Below are 24217 nucleotides of genomic sequence, written 5' to 3'. Positions count from 1 at the left end.
TCAGCTAATTATGCAAGCTAAAGCTGAATTGACTGCTGTATATTTAAAGAGTACACAGTAAATAAAGAAAAAAGAATGCAGAGAGGTCTCCTGAACGTAAAGCATAATAGCATTGCTCTTAAGTACTTCCGTTGAGAATTACAGGTAACTTTGTTATTGTTTTTTTTTTTCTTGTTTCAGTCGTGCATAGACAGCATTTATTATACAAACGTTACAAACAATACAAACCTCTGAATGTCTTGTGCTTGACGTCACTTAGTTACTTGATCATGAATACGTAATTTGAGGTGTCTAGAGTGGTGATGAACGTCACATTTGCTTGTTAATTGCAGGATTTTTTGTCTTATGTTTCTGTTTAGTATGCAGTTATGATCAGCAGATACCATGGACAATTCTTGCTTCTTTGGTTTACGTATAAATTTTTTCAAGTTGGTACATTTTTAATAGGGTAGCCAGGATTTCATTAGGATTTTCTGGTAGACTACAGGAGGCATAGGCTAGGCTAAACAAGTGACTATCGCTGTCTGCTTTTTGGACGTTTTTGCATCCCTTACTTATACTGGTGAGGATAATAGAAGGGATATATATATACGTATGTATATATATATATATATATATATATATATATATATATATATATATATATATATATATATATATATATATATGTGTGTGTGTGTGTGTGTGTGTGTGTGTGTGTGTGTACCTTTGTACTTACATACATACATATGGTGTAGAAAATCGTTAAAGATATTGGAGGATACCATAGGTGAAAAGATGAACGCGTTTTTATCTGGTTTTAACACGAAGAAAAAATGTGAGATACACTGGCAAAAGTATTTGATATAACTCAAGTATATACATACGTATATATATATATATATATATATATATATATATATATATATATATATATATATATATATATATATATATATGTTTATATATATATAGTATATGGGAAACAATACTGATAAAGAGCTATCATAGATTAGAATATAGATCAAAGATTTTTCTATAATTATTATTTATCCTTTTAATAGTCGTATCTAAACTTTCGTGATTAATTATTTTTTGGTAATTATTACTGGACACACACATGAACGGTGTGCATTTGCAACAGCTGATGTTTTGATATATTGTTTTATTTAATTTTTAAAAGGTGCTTTCTACAAATTTTCGGTCTTCCCCATCACAGCTTTTAGATATAGCAGACATGGCGGAAAATAACAAAACAAAAACAAGTGGTTGGCATCACTAGACAAAGTAGTAACTTGATTTCCTGTTTGAAAAGGAATTTTTCGTCTACAGTGATAACTTTCAGAGAATTCTTCATTGTTTTCTCTCTCCTTATAACTTAATGCATTTTATGGGGGGATTTCTATGACTTCTCTAAGTGCAAACTCATTTGTTTATTTGGTCTGGCACTTCCCTCGTGATTATGGTTGATAATAACCTCTGATAGCCTTTTCTAGGGTTTATGGGATAGCTAGAACTTGCTCAAAAACTTCTGTACATTCTGTCTGTTAGGTGATTAGGTGAAAAGAAGCACTGCAATGAAAATGATTTACGTAGTATTAATACTGTATTATTTCGTCGAAGTTACAGATAATTCAAGAACTAACAACAAATAAAAATCTATTGCTAGCTATAGACATCTGTCCTCCTCTTTGGCTATTAGTTATAGTATGGGCAATGGTAGAGTAGATGAGAATAAGTAGTGGTATGTCCAAAACTATAACTGGGAGAAGGTCCTGCTGCTGGCTCTGGATCAGCAGACCTTTAGCTGATGATGTCCTTATCCGTAAATTACTGGGCGGTAGCTGGGGTAACTATGTGAGTGGCCGTAGCCATAGGAAGGTTCAGCTTCAGGTTCAGGCTCAGCAGACCTCTTGTGATAGCGGTGAGAGTAGCCATAGGTGACTGGGCGATACCCATAAGATTGGCCGTATCCATAGGAAGGTTCAGCTTCGGGCTCAGGATCAGCAGACCTCTTGTGATAGCGGTGAGAGTAGCCATAGGTGACTGGGCGATACCCATAAGATTGGCCGTAGCCATAGGAAGGTTCAGCTTCGGGTTCAGGATCAGCAGACCTCTTGTGATAGCGGTGAGAGTAGCCATAGGTGACTGGGCGATACCCATAAGAGTGGCCGTAGCCATAGGAAGGTTCAGCTTCGGGTTCAGGATCAGCAGACCTCTTGTGATAGCGGTGAGAGTAGCCGTAGGTGACTGGGCGATACCCATAAGATTGGCCGTAGCCATAGGAAGGTTCAGCCTCAGGTTCAGGATCAGCAGACCTCTTGTGATAACGGTGAGAGTAGCCATAGGAGACTGGACGGTACCCATAAGAGTGCCCATAGCCATAGGAAGGTTCAGCCTCAGGCTCAGGATCAGCAGATCGCTTATGATAGTGATTAGAATAGCCATATCCATAGGAAGGACGATGATGGTAGCTTACGTGGCCATATCCTCTATAACTTGGCTCCGCCTCTCGCTTCTCTATTTCAGAAGCGCAAGCAAAAGCCACTAAGAGTGCAAACACCTGAAAAATAATGTAATAATTTATACTGGATTCCTAAAAGAATAAATTCTAGCTATTTAAGAAGACATTTTGGAACAACGCTTATAACAAACACAATATACAGTCGTAAATTTTTGCTGCATTTAAATAGTATAAATAAGTAAATCGAGAGAGAGAGAGAGAGAGAGAGAGAGAGGGAAAACTGTAATATATGATACCAATTATTACGTAAGAGATACCCTGAATAATACAGTAATGCAAACCACTATAGACATATTCCAGTTGACCAAATGCAATTTCGTTTGTTAGAAGAAGCTAATGAATAGTAATTCACATAAAGTTTGGCTAAACTATTATGGTTAACGAACACTGCGGTTAGGCTATACCAACCAGAAACTTCATTGTTGCTTGCTGATGTTGTCTTTGGCCACTGCTGGGCGAGTGTGTGCTGCAAAACCCTTCCTGCGATCTTTTATACTCGACAGCCAAGAAAGTTTCTCCGTTTGTGGTCGTGACATTGAGGAAAATATGGTACGGAATCCTTAGGAGGCTAAGATCAGATATCTTTCAGCTGACTGTTCAGGACGTTTAAGCTTCCTTGAAACTTAAATTTAGCTTTATTGCTGAAGGTGGGTTTTCGCTGGTCGTATAAAGTTGTGTTGCTTAGGAAATTGTAATATCTATGTTACAGCTGTTTTCTAAAGTTTAAATACATTAATGCTTTTTGAAATGAGAGGAAAGGTCAATTTCTGGTAATGGATTTTTTTATTTATTATTAATGTCTAAGGGAAACATTTATTTCTTATAATGAACACTAACTATTACAAATAATAACCTATTATTATTATTATTGTTATTATTATTATTATTATTATTATTATTATTATTATTATTATTATTATTATTATTATGTGGAATTCACACTTTCAGCGAAACAAAACGTGTTTTTTTTTATACCGGTAATCTTTCAATCTCTTGTCTTTCACTGACTCTCTTTTTCTTTATATAGGATTTATGACAAATGAGTCATTCTTAAAAAGACAGTAAAATTTATGTAAACCCATATATCAGCTGCCTGCATCCTTACCAATCTCTGCTACTTTGCTAAGTACTAATTCAATAGAATAAACCACTAGCTGATATTCTTTCGTAAACCATATGAAATATCAGAGGGAAGGCAGTGATATTCTTGGTAAGAAAGTGTATATATACTTTTATTATCACCTGATGTCATAAGTATAAACAGAAGTTCAGATGTACAGATGGATGTGGGAGCGAAGTTCAAAATGTCTTGATGGGGCCATAAGGAAAGATACTTCTGCTCAGCCAGGTGAACGAGTTGAGCATTGTATTAATGCTGATTGGTTGAATGGGATTGTCATTGTTGACATTCGGCTGACTGTTGAGAAGTGTGGGTTGTGTGTGGGGGAGGGTTGAGAGGCGTTGTCAGGTGCCTGAGGTGTGGGTGTTGGCGAATTCGCTTACGGTCCTTTGCTTTACAAACTTATTGGTACATTTATTTAGTTTTTATTGTTGTTCAGTTATTATTTAAGGGTATATTTTGTACAGTATGGTACATAGAATTAGCTACTTGTATGATTGTTTTCTTTATATAATCTACTGTACGTTGAAAATAGAATACATAGCAATTGCAAAAATGAAAATCCAGCTGAACGTGAAGTGCAGTAACGTTGCACTTCGGTACTTCCACTGAACACTCCAATTAATCTGGTCGTTGTTTTCATTTTCTCGTTACACGTGTACATAGACAACATATCTTATGCAAACATCACAGCTAATTACGTAACTGAATAATGAATAGGCTATACTGTACATAAAGAGATAGAAAGCATAGAAAACGGAAAAAGAGCACGGAGGTCCAGTGAACATAAAGGCCGGTAACATTACACTTAGGGAACTTCCACTGAAAATTACAGGTAATCTGGTTGTTGCGCTTGCATTTTATTGTTACACTTGTAAGTAGACTGCAATTTCTGTACAAACATTACATACAAAACGTAACTTTGGATGTATTATGCTTGATGTTAGTGACTTAGTAATGAAAACGTAGTTTTCGTTGGCTAGGCTATTGGGACGGATTTCGTGAATGAAATTTTTCCTGTTAATGTGCCATTTAACATGATTATTTTGTGTTTAAAATGAGATTGTTTTAAAAAAAATTATATGGATAATTTTTATTTCTTTGGATTCTGTCCCATTTCGTAAGTTAGTGTATATTTTCATAGGCTAACCCTAGTTATTATTCATATATCCCCACTTCGGACATATTCGTATTCACCATAGGTATATGAGTGTGATTTACAGAGAGGTTACATTGTGTATATGTATATATATATATATATATATATATATATATATATATATATATATATATATATATATATATATATATATATATATATATATATATATATATATATGTATATATATATATATATATATATAGTGTATTGTGTAGAGAAACGATGACGATGTTGAAAGATTATCAAAGGTGAAAAGATGGATAAACTTTTTAATATGGTTTTAACACGAGGAAAAACATGAAATGATAGTCTGGCAAATTTTTCCTTATAAAACTCGGGTTTTTTTTTTTGTGGGGATAATAGGAAACAAGTAAAAAATGCACCTAAGTTTCTTCAGCGCAATCGAGTTTTCTGTACAGCGTATAATTAAATCACTAAAAATGGATCTATCTTTCGGTGGTCTCGGTTTAACCACGGCCCGGTGGTGGCATGTCCTATATCGTTGCCAGATGCATGATTATGGCTAACTTTAACCTTAAATAAAATAAAAACTACTGAGGTTAGAGGGCTGCTATTTGGTATATTTGATGATTGGAGGGTGGATGATCAACATGCTAATTTGCAGCCCTCTAGCCTCAGTAGCTTTAAAGATCTGAGGGCGGACAGAAAAAGTGCAGACAGAAAAAAGTGCGGACAGACAGTCAAAGCTGCACAATAGTTTTCTTTTACAGAAACTAAAACTGGAAAAATTCACAACCGCGGCTGTCACCAATGAGGACTGGCGTGGAACCATCACAGCGTACTCTGAAATGCCTTGCTTTCAAAAATCAAATAAATGTATTTAAAAAAATTACTTGTTTGATTGGTCACACTTTGTGACCCCTGACTCCTAAGAAATTTGGCAATTAGAGTCTATAGTCCCCTTAGCCTGACGTCATTCGCACACAGAATGATTAAAGCATCAACATAGTGCCTAAGCTCTCATGATCAGTAGGATATGTGGCTTCCTGAACCTTTCTAGTCAGTCACACTACCACAATAATATTCGGTGCTACTTTGGCTTTTATCTACGCGTCACCTACTCCGAGGTGCTAGTACTAAACATGGCGGAAGCTCTTTGGGACGCCGTGTTTAGTACTAGCCCCTCGGGGATCAATAGTACTAGCCCCTCGGGAATCAAAGTATATTATATACACTCATTTCTATATTGTGTGGTCGACAAAGTATATTAATAAACGATATCTTCGTGCAGACTTCTACTTTGCATTTACCATACGGTGTTTAGTGCTAGCGCCTCGTAGTAGGTGACGCATAGATAACAAGCCAAAGCAGCCCCTGATATTCTACAACGACGTCTTCAGTATCACGCAAACCATGGTACCATATTCTAACACTATTGTATATCAGTATAGGAGTTCTGATATAAACAAATGCCCCGTAGGGGGGTAGCGCCGTCAGTGCATCTCATGTGGTGCACTGTAGGCATTATTTAAGGTTCTTTGCAGCGTCCCCTCGGCCCCTAGCTGCAACCCCTTTCGTTCCTTTTACTGCACCTCCTTTCATATTCTCTTTCTTCCATCTTACTTTCCACCCTCTCTAAGATTTTATTGATAGTGCAACTACGAGGTTTTCCTTCTGTTACACCTTTCAAACCTTTTACTGTCAATTTCCGTTTCAGCACTTAATGACCTCATAGGTCTCAGTGCTTGGCCATTCGCCTAAATTCTATAATCAGTTCAATTCAATATAAACAAATTATCCGTAATAATGAGTCGAGGTTGAAGTTGCTTCTTATTCTCTTGCCATCTCAAAAAGCAAACATGAACCCCAGAATAGAATTCAAAATAAATCTGATCACACCATACCTTCGGTTCTAAAACATTTAAATATCGAGTGAATAACAGTGCTTGAAAGAACAGAAAAATAATAACTATTGCGGAGCAAAAAAACAAATCAACTCGAACAATAATGAAGATAAATTTGATAACCAGTCCAAAGGTAATGAAGAAAAAAATAATCTTCATAATGACTACATCAGCCAGTTCTTCAGTCTTAGATGCGGCGGATAAGAATGAGAGAGAGAGAGAGAGAGAGAGAGAGAGAGAGAGAGAGAGAGAGAGAGAGAGAGAGAGAGAGAGAGAGAGAAGACTGATCCTTGAAAAGTCTGAATCATCAACTTGGCCTATTTGCTATGTTAGAGTCGGTGTTTTTGCACTGATTGCTCAGGTCTTTTTTTATAAACTACTTTTCCATTCACACACTATAATAAAAACTAATCGGTTCTAAAACCTTGTCGCATTTCTCACAGGGAAGAGAAAATTATAGAAAGTCAGGGAGGAAGGAAACATTGCAGAATTATAAGAAAATAGCAAAATAAAAATGGATGAACTGCTTTGATATTCTATAATAGCTGTACTAATGAAAAAGATATACCATGAGGACATACATATATACACATATATATGTGTTATATTATATATATATATATATATATATATATATATATATATATATATATATATATATATATATATATATATATATATATATATATATATATATGTATGTATATATATACATACTGTATATATTATATTGGGTATTCGATATTATTAGTGGAGTCGATATTATCGATTTCAGGTACAAAACCTGGATTTGACAGGAACATGTACAGTACAGCAGAGTCGACATAAACTTCTATCTCTCTTGATAGGACTGAAGCCAAAGTCGGCTGTTTATCTCTGCATCTAAAGCAAAGGCAGAAGTACTTCTTCTTTTTAAACTTCTGAACTCAGTATCAATATATATATATATATATATATATATATATATATATATATATATATATATATATATATATATATATATTATATATATATATACATATGCATATACATATACTGTAGATATATAAATTATTTACATGTATATATATACATGTTTATATATGTGTATGTGCTTGTTCCTGTGCGTATGCGTGTGTACGCGTGTATGTGTTTGTATACATAAGACCATTCCATTGACTCATTTATTGGTATTGCGATATTTTGATAATTTTTTTAACATTAAATTCACTGCGCTGCTAAGAGAGATAAGACCTTATTTTTGCTTATTATGTTTAGTACATATGTTTTTTAAAGATAAATATTTACCACAGCCCAAATAGATCCGTTTTCAATAAATAATAAGATTTGTTTCATTGTGAATTGGTTGAGGAAAAAATTAGATATACGACAAGTTTGGTCACAGGCAACAAACCTACTTAAATATAACGGAATTTTCGTTGTAGCAATTGTATTTGCGTGCCGCTATTGAATATGAATAGCCAATATCATATGTGGAGAAAAACACTTGCAGTTACGCAACCATAGCGAGGATACGTCCAGTAAAATCTATAATGTAAACAAACTGATGTAAGATGTTTATTTCTCATGTGGGACCGATGTTATCATGTAGGTAAAGATCTTCATTCTTTTATATTTGTCAGGTGGAGACTGAAGTATTTTGGAAAATGCGAGGTAGGAGTTTAACGTAGGGTTGCATTTACGGTGTTTTGTTGTATTGCAGGAGCAGATTCCTTACATCGCGATCAAAAGGAAAAACATCTAACATTATCCACTTTCTTAGGATGGCTTATTCCAGCTTTAGCAAAATTTCTGTCTTCGACAGACGAGTCTGTGGAAGACATATATATTTGTGAAGTAGAGTAAATGATTAAACTCGAATTTTCAATTAAAAAAAAAAAGTTTCTCAGCTTAATACTAACCTTATATAAGTGCTCTCCTTCGGAATTCTGGGGTTTTGACAGAGACCATATTCGATTACATTAACAAACGAGAATTAAAGTTCACATCCACAATCATTGGGGATAAGCCACCGCTCGGAAAACTTGCAACATTAGCAGATCATCATCAGTATTGTGTCGAACCCCATTAGACTCACGCCATTCACCTGTTTCGCCAGCACTCCTTCTCCTATACATGGGTGCCTGCAACATATTTTCCACGGGGGTTCAAATCTTAATACATACATGGATAGTTTCCGGTATCAAGCAGACAAACACTTTTGACCCTTTGGACTAGCAGGTTAATTCTAAAAACAGTATCAGCGCCTGCATTTCTTTAATGAATAAAGCATTTATACTAGCGAGGGGCGCGCGCTACAGTGCACGGTGTAGAAGGGCGGTTGAAGAATTCCGTATTTAAACGCGGCTGCCTGGCGTGAACTGGATCCTTCGTCTTAAGGACTTCTCTTCGGGTGTTTCATTGACCTCATACAAATCAACGTTGCAATACCTATGGTCATCATCGCCATTAATAAATAATGTGGCCTCAAAGGAATAAAAAGCATATAATTTCGAAGAAATTGATAAAAGGATGATAATTACCCTCTTTATCGATGAACTCTGAGAAGAACAAATTTCTCAAGTTCTCTAGGTTGGGGCAATGAACCAGCACAAAGTGCTACACAGAGACTGATGGCAATAATACGAAATACACTTTAACCTAAATGAATTCTTGGCATGGGAGAATTATGATACAAACTAAGTGATGCAGAGTACAATACAAAAATAAAAAAATATTTTAATCATCTGGAAAGCAGAAATAAAGTAATAAAGATCATACTATTAAGGGGTAATCAAGCTGCAATGACTCTCTTATCAGATCTTCCAAGGAATCATGCCTTCCTCCTCTGGAGAGGACACTCCCCCTCAAGGGTGCCCTCAAAGAATTGGCATCCCTAAGGAGCCTTTGGCCCTCATCCTTGGGGCTCTCACCTGGCCCACTTCCCCAGCCTGGCAGCATGTCTACCTTCTCTGAGGAAGCAGCCTCTGGGTCGGACCTTTCCCTTCAAGGCTGCCCTCAAGAGGCTGGCGAGCCCTTTGCGCTTTAGGGCCTTATCCTTGAAGTTCTTGGGTCCTCACCATGCATGTTTACCCAGCTGGCAGGATACCTGCCTTCTCTGAGGAAGCAGCCTCTGGGTCGGACCCTTCCCTTCAAGGCTGCCCTCAAGAGACTGGCGAGCCTTGGGGGCTTTGGGCCTTATCCTTGAGGTGCTTGTGCCCTCTCCAGGCCCTCTTCCCCAGCCTGGCAGGATACCTGCCTTCCTCTGAAGCAGCCTCTGGGTCGGACCCTTCCCTTCATGGATGCCCTTAAGAGACTGGCGAGCATTTGGGGCTTTTTGGCCTCATCCTTGAAGTTCTTGGACCCTCTCCAGGCCCGTTTCCCCAGCCTGGCAGGATACCTGCCTTCCTCCGAGGAAGAAGCCTCTGGGTCGGACCCTTCCCTTCAAGGCTGCCCTCAAGAGACTGGCGAGCCTTGGGGCCTTTTGGGCCTCATCCTTGAAGTTTTCAGGCCCTCTCCAGGTCCGCTTCCCCAGCCTGGCAGGATGCCTGCCTTCCTCCGAGGAAGCAGCCTCTGGGTCGGACCCTTCCCTTCAAGGCTGCCCTCAAGAGACTGGCGAGCCTTTGGGGCTTTTGGGCCTCATCCTTGAAGTTCTGGGCCCTCTCCAGGCCCGCTTCCCCAGCCTGGCAGGACACCTGCCTTCCTCCGAGGAAGCAGCCTCTGGGTTGGACCCTTCCCTTCAAGACTACCCTCAAGAGACTGGCGAGCCTTGGGGCCTTTTGGGCCTCATCCTTGAAGTTCTTTGGCCCTCTCCAGGTCCGCTTCCCCAGCCTGGCAGGATACCTGCCTCCCTCCGAGGAAGCAGCCTCTGGGTCGGACCCTTCCCTTCAAGGCTGCCCTCAAGAGACTGGTGAGCCTTTGAGGCTTTTGGGCCTCGTCCTTGAAGTTCTTGGGCCCTCTCCAGGCCCGCTTCCCCAGCCTGGCAGGACACCTGCCTTCCTCCGAGGAAGCAGCCTCTGGGTTGGACCCTTCCCTTCAAGACTGCCCTCAAGAGACTGGCGAGCCTTGGGGCCTTTTGGGCCTCATCCTTGAAGTTTTCAGGCCCTCTCCAGGTCCGCTTCCCCAGCCTGGCAGGATACCTGCCTTCCTCCGAGGAAGCAGCCTCTGGGTCGGACCCTTCCCTTCAAGGCTGCCCTCAAGAGACTGGCGAGCCTTTGAGGCTTTTGGGCCTCATCCTTAAAGTTCTGGAGCCCTCTCCATGCCCGCTTTCCCAGCCTGGCAGGACACCTGCCTTCCTCCGAGGAAGCAGCCTCTGGGTTGGACCCTTCCCTTCAAGACTGCCCTCAAGAGACTGGTGAGCCTTGGAGGCTTTTGGGCCTCATCCTTGAAGTTCTTTGGCCCTCTCCAGGCCCGCTTCCCCAGCCTGGCAGGATACCTGCCTTCCTCCGAGGAAGAAGCCTCTGGGTCGGACCCTTCCCTTCAAGGCTGCTCTCAAGAGACTGGTGAGCTTTGAGGGCTTTTGGGCCTCATCCTTGAAGTTTTCAGGCCCTCTCCAGGCCCGCTTCCCCAGCCTGGCCGGAATACCTGCCTTCCTCCGAGGAAGCAGCCTCTGGGTCGGACCCTTCCCTTCAAGGCTGCCCTCAAGAGACTAGCGAACCTTTGAGGCTTTTGGGCCTCACCTTTGTCCTTAGAGGAGGGCCTTCTTCTTCTTCTTGCTCTCTTGTTCATCTTCTGAATTTCCATCTCTGTTGGCTTGGTGCAGTTCTCTTCAGGATGTTCTGTTTTAGCTTCTTTATCTTCTCCCTTTAAATAATCTCCATTGATATCCAAGTCCCTTCACCATACTCTTTGCTTTCTCTTACCCAGCTTTTCAAATATGACACTTGTTCTCTCTGAAGGCTTCAAGATGATTTGAAGCATCTTGGAGATTGTTCCTAGAGACTTTGGAGTTCAGCGCATGCGCGAATGGCATTTCTCTCGTCCTTCCAGGAATTGCTTTATGGACTTGGATATCCATAAAGCAACTTGGTCATTCTGGACAACAGCCCTGCGTCAGCAACACCTTGGCCGCCTACTAGTGTGAAGGTCTTACCAGATCCAGTCTGTCTGTACAGGGAAAAAACATAAATTGTACCCCTTGAAAAGGCAGTCGAGAGACTCGGCAAAGAAGAAGCTGTCCGTCTTGTTCCCCCCTCTGTGGCAGAGGGTGACTTCGATCTTATCGCCAGCCAGGAACTTCATCGCGCTGGATTCACCTCGCTTTTTCCCATCTTCTTATCATTTAGAAGAACTGGTCCCACTCGACAGATAACTCTGATGTTTCCATCGAGATTCTTTTTCTTGATCAGCATCCTTCTTCTCAAACGCTCTGCTTGAGCTACTGCATTTGAGCTTTGAATCATTAGATTCTCCTCTCGTCCTTGAATTTTCTTACATCAGCCAGTCTTTCCACTACACTTTCTACTTGCGTTAAGTCTTTCCACAGACTTTCTATTATGTCTGCTAGCTCATCGATAGACTTTGTCCTTACTTCCTCTTTATTGAGACGCTTTCATTGGGGATGCAGATTTGCTAAGGGATCTTCCGCCATCATTAGGAAGGGAGCAATCTGCTACAGTTCCTTGTTCAAGGGGTCGAAGTTCCGGCGAAGCATCAGGATCTCCTCTTCGAATTCCGCCGTCACGCGGATTCTTAGGGAGGACAGCTTCCTGCCCAGTCAACGGAAGGATTCAAATCTTCTTGCTGTTTTAGCGTCTTTTGGAGAGCGTCTCAAAATGCTCCGAGCAAGATTTTGGCGTTTTTCTTCCAACAGATTTAATGAATCTGAGTTAGTTAAATCCTCGATAGGTACTCGCCAAGGCATCATGAAGTACGCTGCTTCTTCTGGGATTTGATTACTAAAGATGATACTGATCTTTGCCTGAAGACGCAGCTAACTTTATAGCAAAGCAAAATGAAATTTCAAAATACGATAGTGCAAAGATTGTAATGATAAAAAGACAAATTTCATTGTTCAAATGTTAATGTTTAATAAGATGTATTACGAACAGAATTAATGAGTTCATACAGAATAATTCTCTCTCTCTCTCTCTCTCTCTCTCTCTCTCTCTCTCTCTCTCTCTCTCTCTCTCTCAGGATTCCCAGAAGGCAATAGTTCTTACTGGTATAGGATCACCTCTCTCTCTCTCTCTCTCTCTCTCTCTCTCTCTCTCCCTCTCTCTCTCCTCATTGGGTATGTTTCCATAGATTTTTTCCATTATAGTATATATATATATATATATATATATATATATATATATATATATATATATATATATATATAAATATATATATATATATAAATATATATATATATATATATATATATATATATATATATATATATATATATATAAATTTTTCCAGGATTTCAGGGGCAAGTAATCCCTTGCCCCTTCGTGCTTGCACCCATCCTCCTCATCTATCCTGCTCTTAATCTCTTCTCTCTCTGCACTCTTTTCACTCTCTAAATCAAATCATTCATATGGAATATCTCACCTACGCCGATTTTTTCACCACTTTGACGCATTCTCAGATTTCTTAATCTTTCGTTCATCGTTCGAAAACACCATTCTCAACAGCCTCTATCTTCCCGTTCCTTCTGTTAACAGTGGCACTTTAATTCGATACACATTAGGTGTATATATATATATATATATATATATATATATATATATATATATATATATATATATATATATATATATATATATATATGACTATTTATCACATCACCGTGATTCATATACAATCAGAAAGCTACAAACGTCCTTTAATATCAATTCACTCTACCTCGGAAGTAATATATTTTCATATATGTTACGAAGGGGAATTTTTAAGTTGATAATAAGTCCACCGTCCCGTGGGATCGAACCAGCGACGGACGAGGAATCAGGACTACAGTGACACACTAACCAGTCGGCCACAAGAGAGGTAATAAGTGAATACCATCTCCCATCAACCCACCCGTCGAACTCAGGTGTTTTTGCGTTTGGAGACGATATCCACCCACCTCTGCCATGTTGACCGTGTAGTGCGTTTGTCGCACACGTAGCCATATTATGACTATTTATCACATCACCGTGATTCATACAATCAGAAAGCTACAAACGTCCTTTAATATCAATTCACTCTACCTCGGAAGTAATATATTTTCATATATGTTACCGAAGGGGAATTTTAAGTTGATAATAAGTCCACCGTCCCGTGGGATCGAACCAGCGACGGACGAGGAATCAGGACTACAGTGACACACTAACCAGTCGGCCACAAGAGAGGTAATAAGTGAATACCATCTCCCATCAACCCACCCGTCGAACTCAGGTGTTTTGCGTTTGGAGACGATATCCACCCACCTCTGCCATGTTGACCAAATCAGCCATATTATGACTATTTATCACATCACCGTGATTCATATACAATCAGAAAGCTACAAACGTCCTTTAATATCCAATTCACTCTACCTTGGAAGTAATATATTTTCATATATGTTACCGAAGGGGAATTTTTAGTTGATAATAAGTCCACCGTCCCGTGGATCGAACCAGCGACGGACGAGGAATCAGGACTACAGTGACACACTAACCAGTCGGCCACAAGAGAGGTAATAAGTGAATACCATCTCCCATCAACCCACCCGTCGAACTCGTTTGGAGGGCGATATCCACCCACCTCTGCCATGTTCTTATTATGACTATTTATCACATCACCGTGATTCATATACAATCAGAAAGCTACAAACGTCCTTTAATATTCACTCTACCTCGGGTAATATATTTTCATATATGTTACCGAAGGGAATTTTAAGTTGATAAAAGTCCACCGTCCCATGGGATCGAACCAGCGACGGACGAGGAATCAGGACTACAGTGACACACTAACCAGTCGGCCACAAGAGAGTAATAAGTGAATACCATCTCCCATCAACCCACCCGTCGAACTCAGGTGTTTTGCGTTTGGAGGCGATATCCACCCACCTCTGCCATGTTGACCGTGTAGTCGTTTGTTTATGACTATTTATCACATCACCGTGATTCATATTCTACAAACGTCCTTTAATATCAATTGGGTTCCTCGGAAGTAATATATTTTCATATATGTTAAGTTGATAATAAGTTCATCCTTTCGAACCAGCGACGGACGAGGAATCAGGACACACTCAACAGGTGAATAAGTGAATACCATCAACCCATCCGTTTGGAGCGATATCACCACCTCTGTATATATATATGGACTTATTATCGTTCCTGAAAATATATTTCGAGGTAGAGTGAATTGATATTAGGACGTTTGTAGTGATTGTATATGAATCACGGTGATGTGATAAATAGTCATATATGGCTACGTGCGACAAACGCGACCACACGGTCAACATGGCAGAGGTGGTGGATATCGCTCCAAACGCAAAACACCTGAGTTCGACGGGTGGGTTGATGGGAGATGGTATTCACTTATTACCTCTCTTGTGGCCGACTGGTTAGTGTGTCACTGTAGTCCTGATTCCTCGTCCGTCGCTGGTTCGATCCCACGGGATGGATATTATCAACTTAAAATATATATGAAAATATATTATATAGAGTGAATTATATAGCTTTCGATTATATGAATCACGGTGATGTGATAAATAGTATATATACGTGCGACAAATACACGGTCAACATGGCAGAGGTGGTGATATCGCTCCCAAACGCAAACACCTGAGTTCGACGGGTGGGTTGATGGGAGATGGTATTCACTTATTACCTCTTGTGGCCGACTGGTTAGTGTGCATTTTCCTCGTCCGTCGCTGGTTGTCCCACGGGACGGTGGACTTATTATCAACTTAAAATTCCTTCGGTAACATATATGAAAATATATTAGGGGAATTGTAAAACCATATATATATATGTATATATATATATATATATATATATATATATATATATATATATATATATATATATATATATATATATATATACATAAATATATATGTGTGCGTGCGTGTGTGTGTGCATGTTGCATTTTTATGTGTATGGGGAGGGTTTGTAAAACCACGCCAAATGTATTTCCTGATATCAATGAAACATGACAATACGCATTCAGTTTCCTTGTTGACTCATCCATAAATGATACGCATTGTTCTTATACTTCATCAACCACTAACGAAACAGGAAGTCCACACCTATAGATATGGCTCACGAGACAATAAAATAAATATTACGACTGAATGGTTATGGAGTCTGTTATGGCCTCGAAGAGCATGTGCACGCCTCTGCAATTGATCATTGCAAAGATTTCCTTTACATTTTTTCTTTTGAATATTTTCCTTCCCACAGACCGTTTACGCCTATGCTATTTCTGTGCCGACTTTTACCGCAAGGGCGCAGAGGTCTCCAGTAGCGTTGCTTGAGGCCTTGTGGTTGTTTAAGTTAGGCGTCGTTTCCGTGGTTAAGTATCCAGAATCTTGGAACGTACGTTAAGAGATTATTCGAGTGCATGAAGTTGGTTTGGTGGCGAATAGTTGAATTCCTTTTAAGCCTTGGTACATTTTTTTTCTTGTTTTGAGGATATTTTTATTCACTGCCTGATTGCTTACGTTATAGATTCTGAAGGTTATGGAAGAACCTCGTATTCTATAACGCCTGTATATTAATCTAAGCACTCCTCCTGATGGCTGTTGTGACGCCAGTTTTAATACCCACAAATCAATCAATCAATCACCCTGATGACAATTTTAAGTATTATAGAAAGAGATAAATTCAGTATCAGTATATTTCTTTTACTGCAGGAGCCCCATAGATATATTTCTTGATTAAATTTAAGGCTAAATCTTCACATCGCATTAAAAGAAAAACAAAAACATTAGGCACAACTAAAATCAAAGTATTACAGTTCACTGTAAAATCAACGCTAATAAAGTAGGTGATCGTGTTCTTCAGCAGTTCCCAAACTGCTAGAACTGTCAAAAAAAAAAAAGATGCTGACGTCATCGCTCTCTCGAGTACACAACTTACAACAGACAACATAACGTCAATCATGAGAATCAGACAGACAGACAGACACAATGATTTATGCTGCAGCATTTTATCATTACAGTTTCTATGACCTTTGATGATCGACACAGAGTGGGTAAAGGGTGTTTATTGCAGGGGCTTTTTATTTTTTTGCCATTATTTACGTGTATAATTTCTACCAACAACATTGGGAAATGTCGATAAAAAATCAAATGGGTTTTTAAATATAGATTTATTTTCCATTTGGTTTTTTCCTTCCTATCCATGCGGTCGAATATTTACGCTTTTCGTTCCTTCCTTTTTTCTACTCTTCGGAGCGAACAGCACAACCGTTTAATTCCTTTCTCTCTCTCTCTCTCTCTCTCTCTCTCTCTCTCTCTCTCTCTCTCTCTCCGTCGAATGTTTACGCCAAACAGAAAGGGAAATGTTGCCAATCACGCGCGAGTCGTGACTCATGAAAATAACTGCGCCTTTCCTCGGAATTATGAAAAAAAGAGTCTTCGCTCATTCAAGGTCGCATGTAAAGAGCAGGAAAATGTCAAGATCGCAGATGGATCGTGAGAACATCATCTGCTCTGACTGACAGATACCTGCGCCGCGATTTTGCAAAACGACATAAGTGACAGCGCTCGGAAATTTTGCTTAAATTTGGTCATTGTGGTTATCAGACTCGGTTTATGCGTTTGTTAGTGGTATATGGATAATATGCGGTGATAGGTAAATAGGTCGATAGTGAGAGAGAGAGAGAGAGAGAGAGAGAGAGAGAGAGAGAGAAACCTAATATTCTGTACAACAATTTCAACTCCCCATTGGTAAAAAATTCGTTGCTCAGTCCTCTTTTGTTTGGCAGTCTTCCATCGTCCTTTTATTACTCAATTATTTTTTCAGAAAATTCCGAGTCCTTTTAGTCATCAAAGAATGCTTACCGGACATTTTGTGCCTGCTCATGTTTATCTTACAACCTGCATGTTTGCTTCGTTAATTAGATACTCTCCCATTTTATGCCCTCCCATTCTTTCCTGATACCTCATTCGTCTTCGTTCCAGAACGCGTAGAGCGCAATGAGGAAGAAAGATTAATTTCTCTGTCTTGTTCAAGCCTCTTCACTCGAATTGACGAAGACAATAATAAACTACCAATTTCCTGACTGCTTTAAGATCTCAATAAATTAACGAGATTGCTCAGTCTTCGACCATCTATAAATAGTTTCGAATTGAATAGAATATAGAACTTAGGCCAAAGGCCAAGCGCTGGGACCTATGAGGTCATTCAGCACTGAAATGGAAATTGACATTAAAAGTTCGGAAAGGTGTAACAGAAGGGAAACCTTGTAGTTGCACTATGAATCAGTTGTTAAGAGTGGGTGGAAAGTAAGATAGAAGATAGAGAATATGAAAGTAGTTACAGTAAAAGGAACGAAAGGGACTGCAGCTAGGGGCCGAAGGCACGCTGCAAAGACCCTTAAGTAACGCCTACAGTGCACCACATGAGGTGTATCGACGGCACTACCCCCCTAAGGGGTATACATAGTTTCGGTTTTCTGTAAAAGAAAACTATTGTGCCGGCTTTGTCTGTCCGTCCGCCCTCAGATCTTAAAAATACTGAGGCCAGAAATCATCCAGTCATCAAACATACCAAATTGCAGCCCTCTAGCCTCGGTAGTTTTGATTTTACTTAAGGTTAAAGTCAACCATTTTCGTACTTCTGGCAGCGCTATAGGTACCAACAACATAGGCCACCACCAGACCGTGGCTGAGTTTCATGGGCCGCGGCTAAGAGTTTGTATGTTCATATTTGAGAATGAATTTCGTAACATTTTGCTTTACCAAAATTTTGGAATCATTTTTCTATCTGAATACCAAATATTTTCTAACGTACTGCATGTTCATATTTCTGAATGAAATTCGTAGTGTTTTGATATACCAAACTTTTGGAATAGCTTTTTTCTATCTGAACACCAAGTATATCCTAATGTATGTTCATATTTGCGAATTAAATTTGTAGTTTTTGCTTTACCAGGCATTTGGAATAATTTTTCTATCTGAACACCAAATATGTCCTCAAGCAGCGTAGGAGGAGAAATCTCTGAAAGTGTGTTTGTCACGAAGACACATCCACAAGAACCTAGTTCTGTCATTACTAAGAAATTTACCAGGAAGGGCGTGGGTTTCCTTCGGCCTATATACACACATGCACCTGTGGGGGATTAGATATTGCACTAGAGCAAAAATGACCGCACCCTCGCCAACGTATTGGAAAGTACTTTGCTAACGAACGAAATGAAGGATATTGCAATACTGGCCATAATTATAAACAAGTAAAAAATGCACCGAAGTTTCTAAGGCGCAATCGAGTTTTCTGTACAGCCTCTACAGCGTGTAATCAAGGCCACCGAAAATAGATCTATCTCTCGGTGGTCTAGGTATCATGAGCCGCGGCCCATGAAACTTTAACCACGACCCGGTGGTGGCCTATCCTATATCGTTGCCAGGAGCACGATTATGGCTAACTTTAACCTTAAATAAAATGCAAACTCCTGAGGCTAGATTGCTGCAATTTGCAGCCCTCTAACCTCAGTAGTTTTTAAGATCTGAGGGAGGACAGAAAAGTGTGGACAGAAAAAAGTGCGGACAAAATAAAGTGCGGATGGACAGACAAAGCCGGCACAATAGTTTTCATTTACAGAAAACTAAAAACGTACCCAAACATATTTCGCAGGGGAATTTTAACTTCCTTTAGTTAGAGTCTCTCAGACTCTCTGTTCACGCATGATCCACTCACAGAAAGCTTCAACTTCCTATGTTCATATTCCAAGTATTGCAACTCTTCAGTTAAAGAATCTGTTTCCGACCAAGGGCGCTAAAGCACAAATAGAAGCTGGAAGTACCGCCTATTGTTTCCCATTTGTTTGTCTTCCTCGTTCGCCATTATCTTTAAGCAAGGACAGCTGATGGACAATGCCTAAAGCCATGGACACAGCCTACTTCAAGATATTGATTGATTACAGTCAAGGAAGTAACCGTCGTTAGATCATTAGCTGAATATCCTCCGGAAAACGTCAGCTTTAATAACTGTGCTGATAAGAGATATGTTATATTAACTGTTGAGAGAGAGAGAGAGAGAGAGAGAGAGAGAGAGAGAGAGAGAGAGAGAGAGAGAGAGAGAGAGATATTTTTGAAATAATACGAATGATATAAAATTGTAGATCATATGTGGAGCCAGTATAAATAGAAAGATGACCAGACTTTGCTATCAACATATTTCGGTAATTTACGATTAATTTCAATGATTCCGCAAATATTTCACAGGCAAAAATTCCTCTGGTAATATAATTTTATACTGCTAGCTCACAAGCTAGTTGTAATTTTACTACAAAAAACCCTAGAATGAGATTAATCATTCAGACAAAAGAAAACCAGGTCTAATAGGAAAAACCTTGCAACGTTACAATGATAGCTACATTACATGTAAATACAGCTCATTTCGAACAATGACTGATAAGCTATGAAAACAATGACTTTGCGTTGAAGGGAAAGTCAGTGCGAAATAAAAAGGTTGAGACTGACTGATTGCTCATCGATTGAAATATTTGATACATGTGAATGACAGATATTGGCAGACCTTGGCTAAACATAGCATAAGGTTACTCAAACTCTATTGTTTTAGTGATGCATAATTGGACATTGTATGAAACATGTAGATATATCAGATTCCGCGTAATAATTTGTACATTTTGCATAATTAACAGTCATGTACGAATGTAAATAATTCCTGACCAAAATATTCCATCTTCATACAGTTATTGGTAATTCAGCACCTTGTGACAAGGTGTTCTGTTTATAGATATTTGTAAGCAATTAGCTCAACAGTAGTCGCATTTTGTAAACCTAATTAGATAGCACTTTATCTCACTGTTTCCAATGGATAGTTAGCAAATATTCAAATGAAAGTTTCCGAAAGTTCCAGGAAAACGAGTAATCATAATTTGGAATTAGACCTGAAATCGAAGTCTTCGCGCTTGATTGCCAACTCATGTTGAAGAAACCAGTAAAATTCAACCTAAAAACCCGTATTCTAAGTTCAAGAATGCAGTTGAATATTTTGAAGAATGATAGTGGTTTATTCAGTTTCAAATATTTCCAGGTTTACCTTTCTGCTTTTACTAATACTTATAACAATATGTTTTAGACGTAGAATGCTTTAGAATGCGCATTTGGTTCTTGAAATCTTGCATTAGCGTCTGAACTCTGGAGATGTAAGTAAAAACCTCTTGAAAGTAGTCGTACTGAAACATATAAATATAGGAAAGACTTGGTTTCAGGTACCAACAGAGGATTGAGCAATACGAGTATATTGCATGAACTCTGAATACACGTTTGTCAAGGTCAACAGTGAATTAGGATATATATATATATACATATATATATATATATATATATATATATATATATATATATATATATATATATATATATATATATATATATATATATATATATATATATATATATATATATATATATATATATATATATATATATATATATATATATATATATATATATATATATATATATATATATATATATATATATATATATATATGTATAGCCCTGTGTCATTTTTTCCATTCCCTGTTACATGGAATGGGTACCAGAAACCTAAATCCCTGTTTACCTTGACAAATGCGTATTCAAAATTCATGCAATACTCATATTACTCAGTCCTCTGTTGGTACCTGAAACCAAGTCTTTCCTATAAATATATGTTTCAATACGACTACTTTCAAGAGGTTTTTCCTTACATCTTCAGAGTTCAGACACTAATGCAAGATTTGACAAAATCAAACTCGCATTCTAGAACATTTTAGGTCTAAAATATATTGTTATAAGTATCAGTAAAAACAGAAAGGTAAACCTGGAAATATTTGAAACTAAATAAACCAATAGCATTCTTAAAAATATTCAACTGCATTCTTGAACTTAGAATATGGGTCTTATACACACACACACACACACACACATATATATGTATATGTATATATATATATATATATATATATATATATATATATATATATATATATATATATATATATATATACTGTGTAGGTGTGTGTGTGTGTTTGTTTGTCTTAATGAAAAACAACTATTGTGCCTTAAACATTTTTGGTATTGGGTAGGTTTGAATGGAAGTGTCTTGAAACAGTTGACTGCTGAAGAGGATGAGCATGAACCATAAGATTCAAGAAGCAAAGAAAAGAAAGAGATACGATTAAAAGAACCAAGGTGGCACACCCAACTCCATTATAAAATGGCAGCGTTCTCATGTGAACACGCAATTAACTTTCTGTAAGATGGTTTGATTATGAGAAAAATATTTTTCTAAATCCGGTAGTTTCAAATGTGTAAGCTTTTCTGCGGTTTTGTAATGTTATCAAATATCAGTATGGAACAGATGTTTAACCTTTCTACCTGTAGCTAACTACAGCGCTTATTTTTCATTGCGACAAAAATTGTTATCCAAATCGACAACGGTTTTTTTGTCAAACTGTTTGAAATAATAATAAATTATGTCATTCTTGGTAGGTCATTTATTTAAATGTTTTATGACTGAGAGTCCAGATAATTCTAGAATTTATCTTAAAAACAGTACTGGCAACAACAACTTTTCTGGGCAATTCACTGTAGCATAGGATTCACTGTGCCAAAGGGCACACTTTACCAAGGGAGTTACCTTACAAATGAATTTAACCAATGAATTCAACCAAAGAATTCAACCCTTCCCGACGTTGCCCTTGTTTGGTGATTTTAATTCCTTCTCAACGAGTCTTCTGGTGGACTAAATATAAATTTAATTATCTTTGTTAATATCACAGGTTCAGCGAGCCATAAAAACGCTAGGTTTGAGGGTTAAAATTTGTTGAAGGTTGGGGAAGTAATTTATTTCTGTGCAGTTTTAGTTGCAATAACTAATAAACGGATTCTGGATCAATATGATTTCTTACGTCGTAGATTGATGCTAACAAGGCTCAGTAATTCTGTATCATCTCGGACAGGAACACTTTCTTTTGTTTTCTGTCTTTTCATTCTGTGAACGAAAACTGGAATTGTGCAATGTAGTCAGAGATTCAAAAATCGTTCAAACACATACAGTTGATTCCGTGTAGATATTTAGGCATGGAATTTTTTGTTTCTACGCTGTGTTCTGTGCGTTTCCCACAAATGTACTTAAGTTCTGATACCGAAGATTTGACACACACACGCATATATATATATATGATGGTAAAATTTACGTTATTATCGATAGTTCTGTTTCTTTTTTATTGTATTTTCTGTAAGCTGAACTACAACACCAGATCAATTTTGCATAGTCATTCACCATTTTCGCTCTGTCCCTATACCATCTTCAGCTAATATACAATGAATATTCCAACGGAGGGGACTTTGTGATAACGTCAGCGAACTTTACAAAAACCTTTGATTTTTCTGTCTCTGTTTCTCATGCTACTAGACACGTGGTAGTCGTTATGGAAGAGCACGATGAAGGCAAATCTGACAAGAATTTTCTCTGGATAATCATGAAAAAAATTGGAACGAGTCAGCAACCGGATAAAAGTGAAGTGAACACTAGGTCCTCACTGTAATCAACATTAACATTTTCTGCCTGTCTTGTTATTTTCTTGCTTATGATGGAGTGATCTCCTTCATCTGCTCCCTGTGACCTTCATTGTTGTTGTGTGATGTGGGGTCATTTGATCTCTGTATGGAAGTAAACAGTAATTAATGACTGTATTTTGCGATGACAAAAAGACCACCAATGTATGGAATTGGAAGATGATACCCTGACTTCTGTAATATTTTAGATATCATCAGAAAATTATGGTCATGTAACTGAAGTTGAAGGTTTGATTGAACTCATTTTCATGCTGAACATGCTGATTTATTGATAATGTTGATCATCTGTTCCTTCTCGATTAGGACAGTAATTATCAGACGATTGCAGATTTTGAGAGAATCTTTCGAAGGGACCACAACTGACATCTCTCTTCTTTTGTACGACTATGCCATATCTTGAGCGGGAGTAACGTGTCACCTTTGTGATAAACGGCAACAGTGTTTTTCTTGCGCTTTACCGTTATAAGTATGAAACTGTTCCTCCCTTTTTGCTTTACTGAGGCATGCTTTTGTCACATTGTCGTTATGCCTACTGCTGCAGTTTGAATTTAGCTAATTTCTTACCAACAGACTTACAGGTGTTGCGGTGGATGAACATCCTTTTTCCCCCCAGGCTAACGCAAATGGTCTTCTGAAAGCCTTGTTGCATGTTAGCATTCTGGCGCTTACAGTATGCTGATTTTAATAACTGGTCTTTCATCTCGTACTCGAACATCAAGGATATGGAGATGCTTACCTATGTTAGACAGTGCGAACTAACGTCAGCTCTCTTATGAAAACATATACTAAATACTGAAGCTTCAGATCATTCTCAATGGAAATAAATGTATTATCAATACACCAGGCGTCGATGTTAGTAGTTCCTGACGCCCAAAAA

The 24217-nt window shown here is 38.3% G+C and overlaps 1 protein-coding gene across 1 annotated transcript; it reads right to left on the bottom strand.

The window, feature by feature from the left end:
- Positions 1–1686: 1686 nt before the first annotated feature.
- LOC136837655 (shematrin-like protein 1) lies at positions 1687–9590 on the bottom strand. Its single transcript, XM_067102530.1, has 2 exons — positions 9411–9590; positions 1687–2542 (listed from the first exon to the last, which is right to left on the bottom strand). Exons 1-2 carry the CDS (start codon positions 9588–9590, stop codon positions 1799–1801), a joined length of 924 nt encoding a protein of 307 aa, XP_066958631.1. The 3' UTR covers positions 1687–1798.
- Between the last annotated feature and the right edge of the window lie 14627 nt (positions 9591–24217).

This window comes from Macrobrachium rosenbergii, chromosome 59 (genome assembly GCF_040412425.1).
Source record: "Macrobrachium rosenbergii isolate ZJJX-2024 chromosome 59, ASM4041242v1, whole genome shotgun sequence".
Taxonomy (NCBI): domain Eukaryota; kingdom Metazoa; phylum Arthropoda; class Malacostraca; order Decapoda; family Palaemonidae; genus Macrobrachium; species Macrobrachium rosenbergii.
The sequence above is the reverse complement of the archived record's forward strand: the minus strand, read 5'-3'. Positions and strand labels throughout refer to the sequence as shown.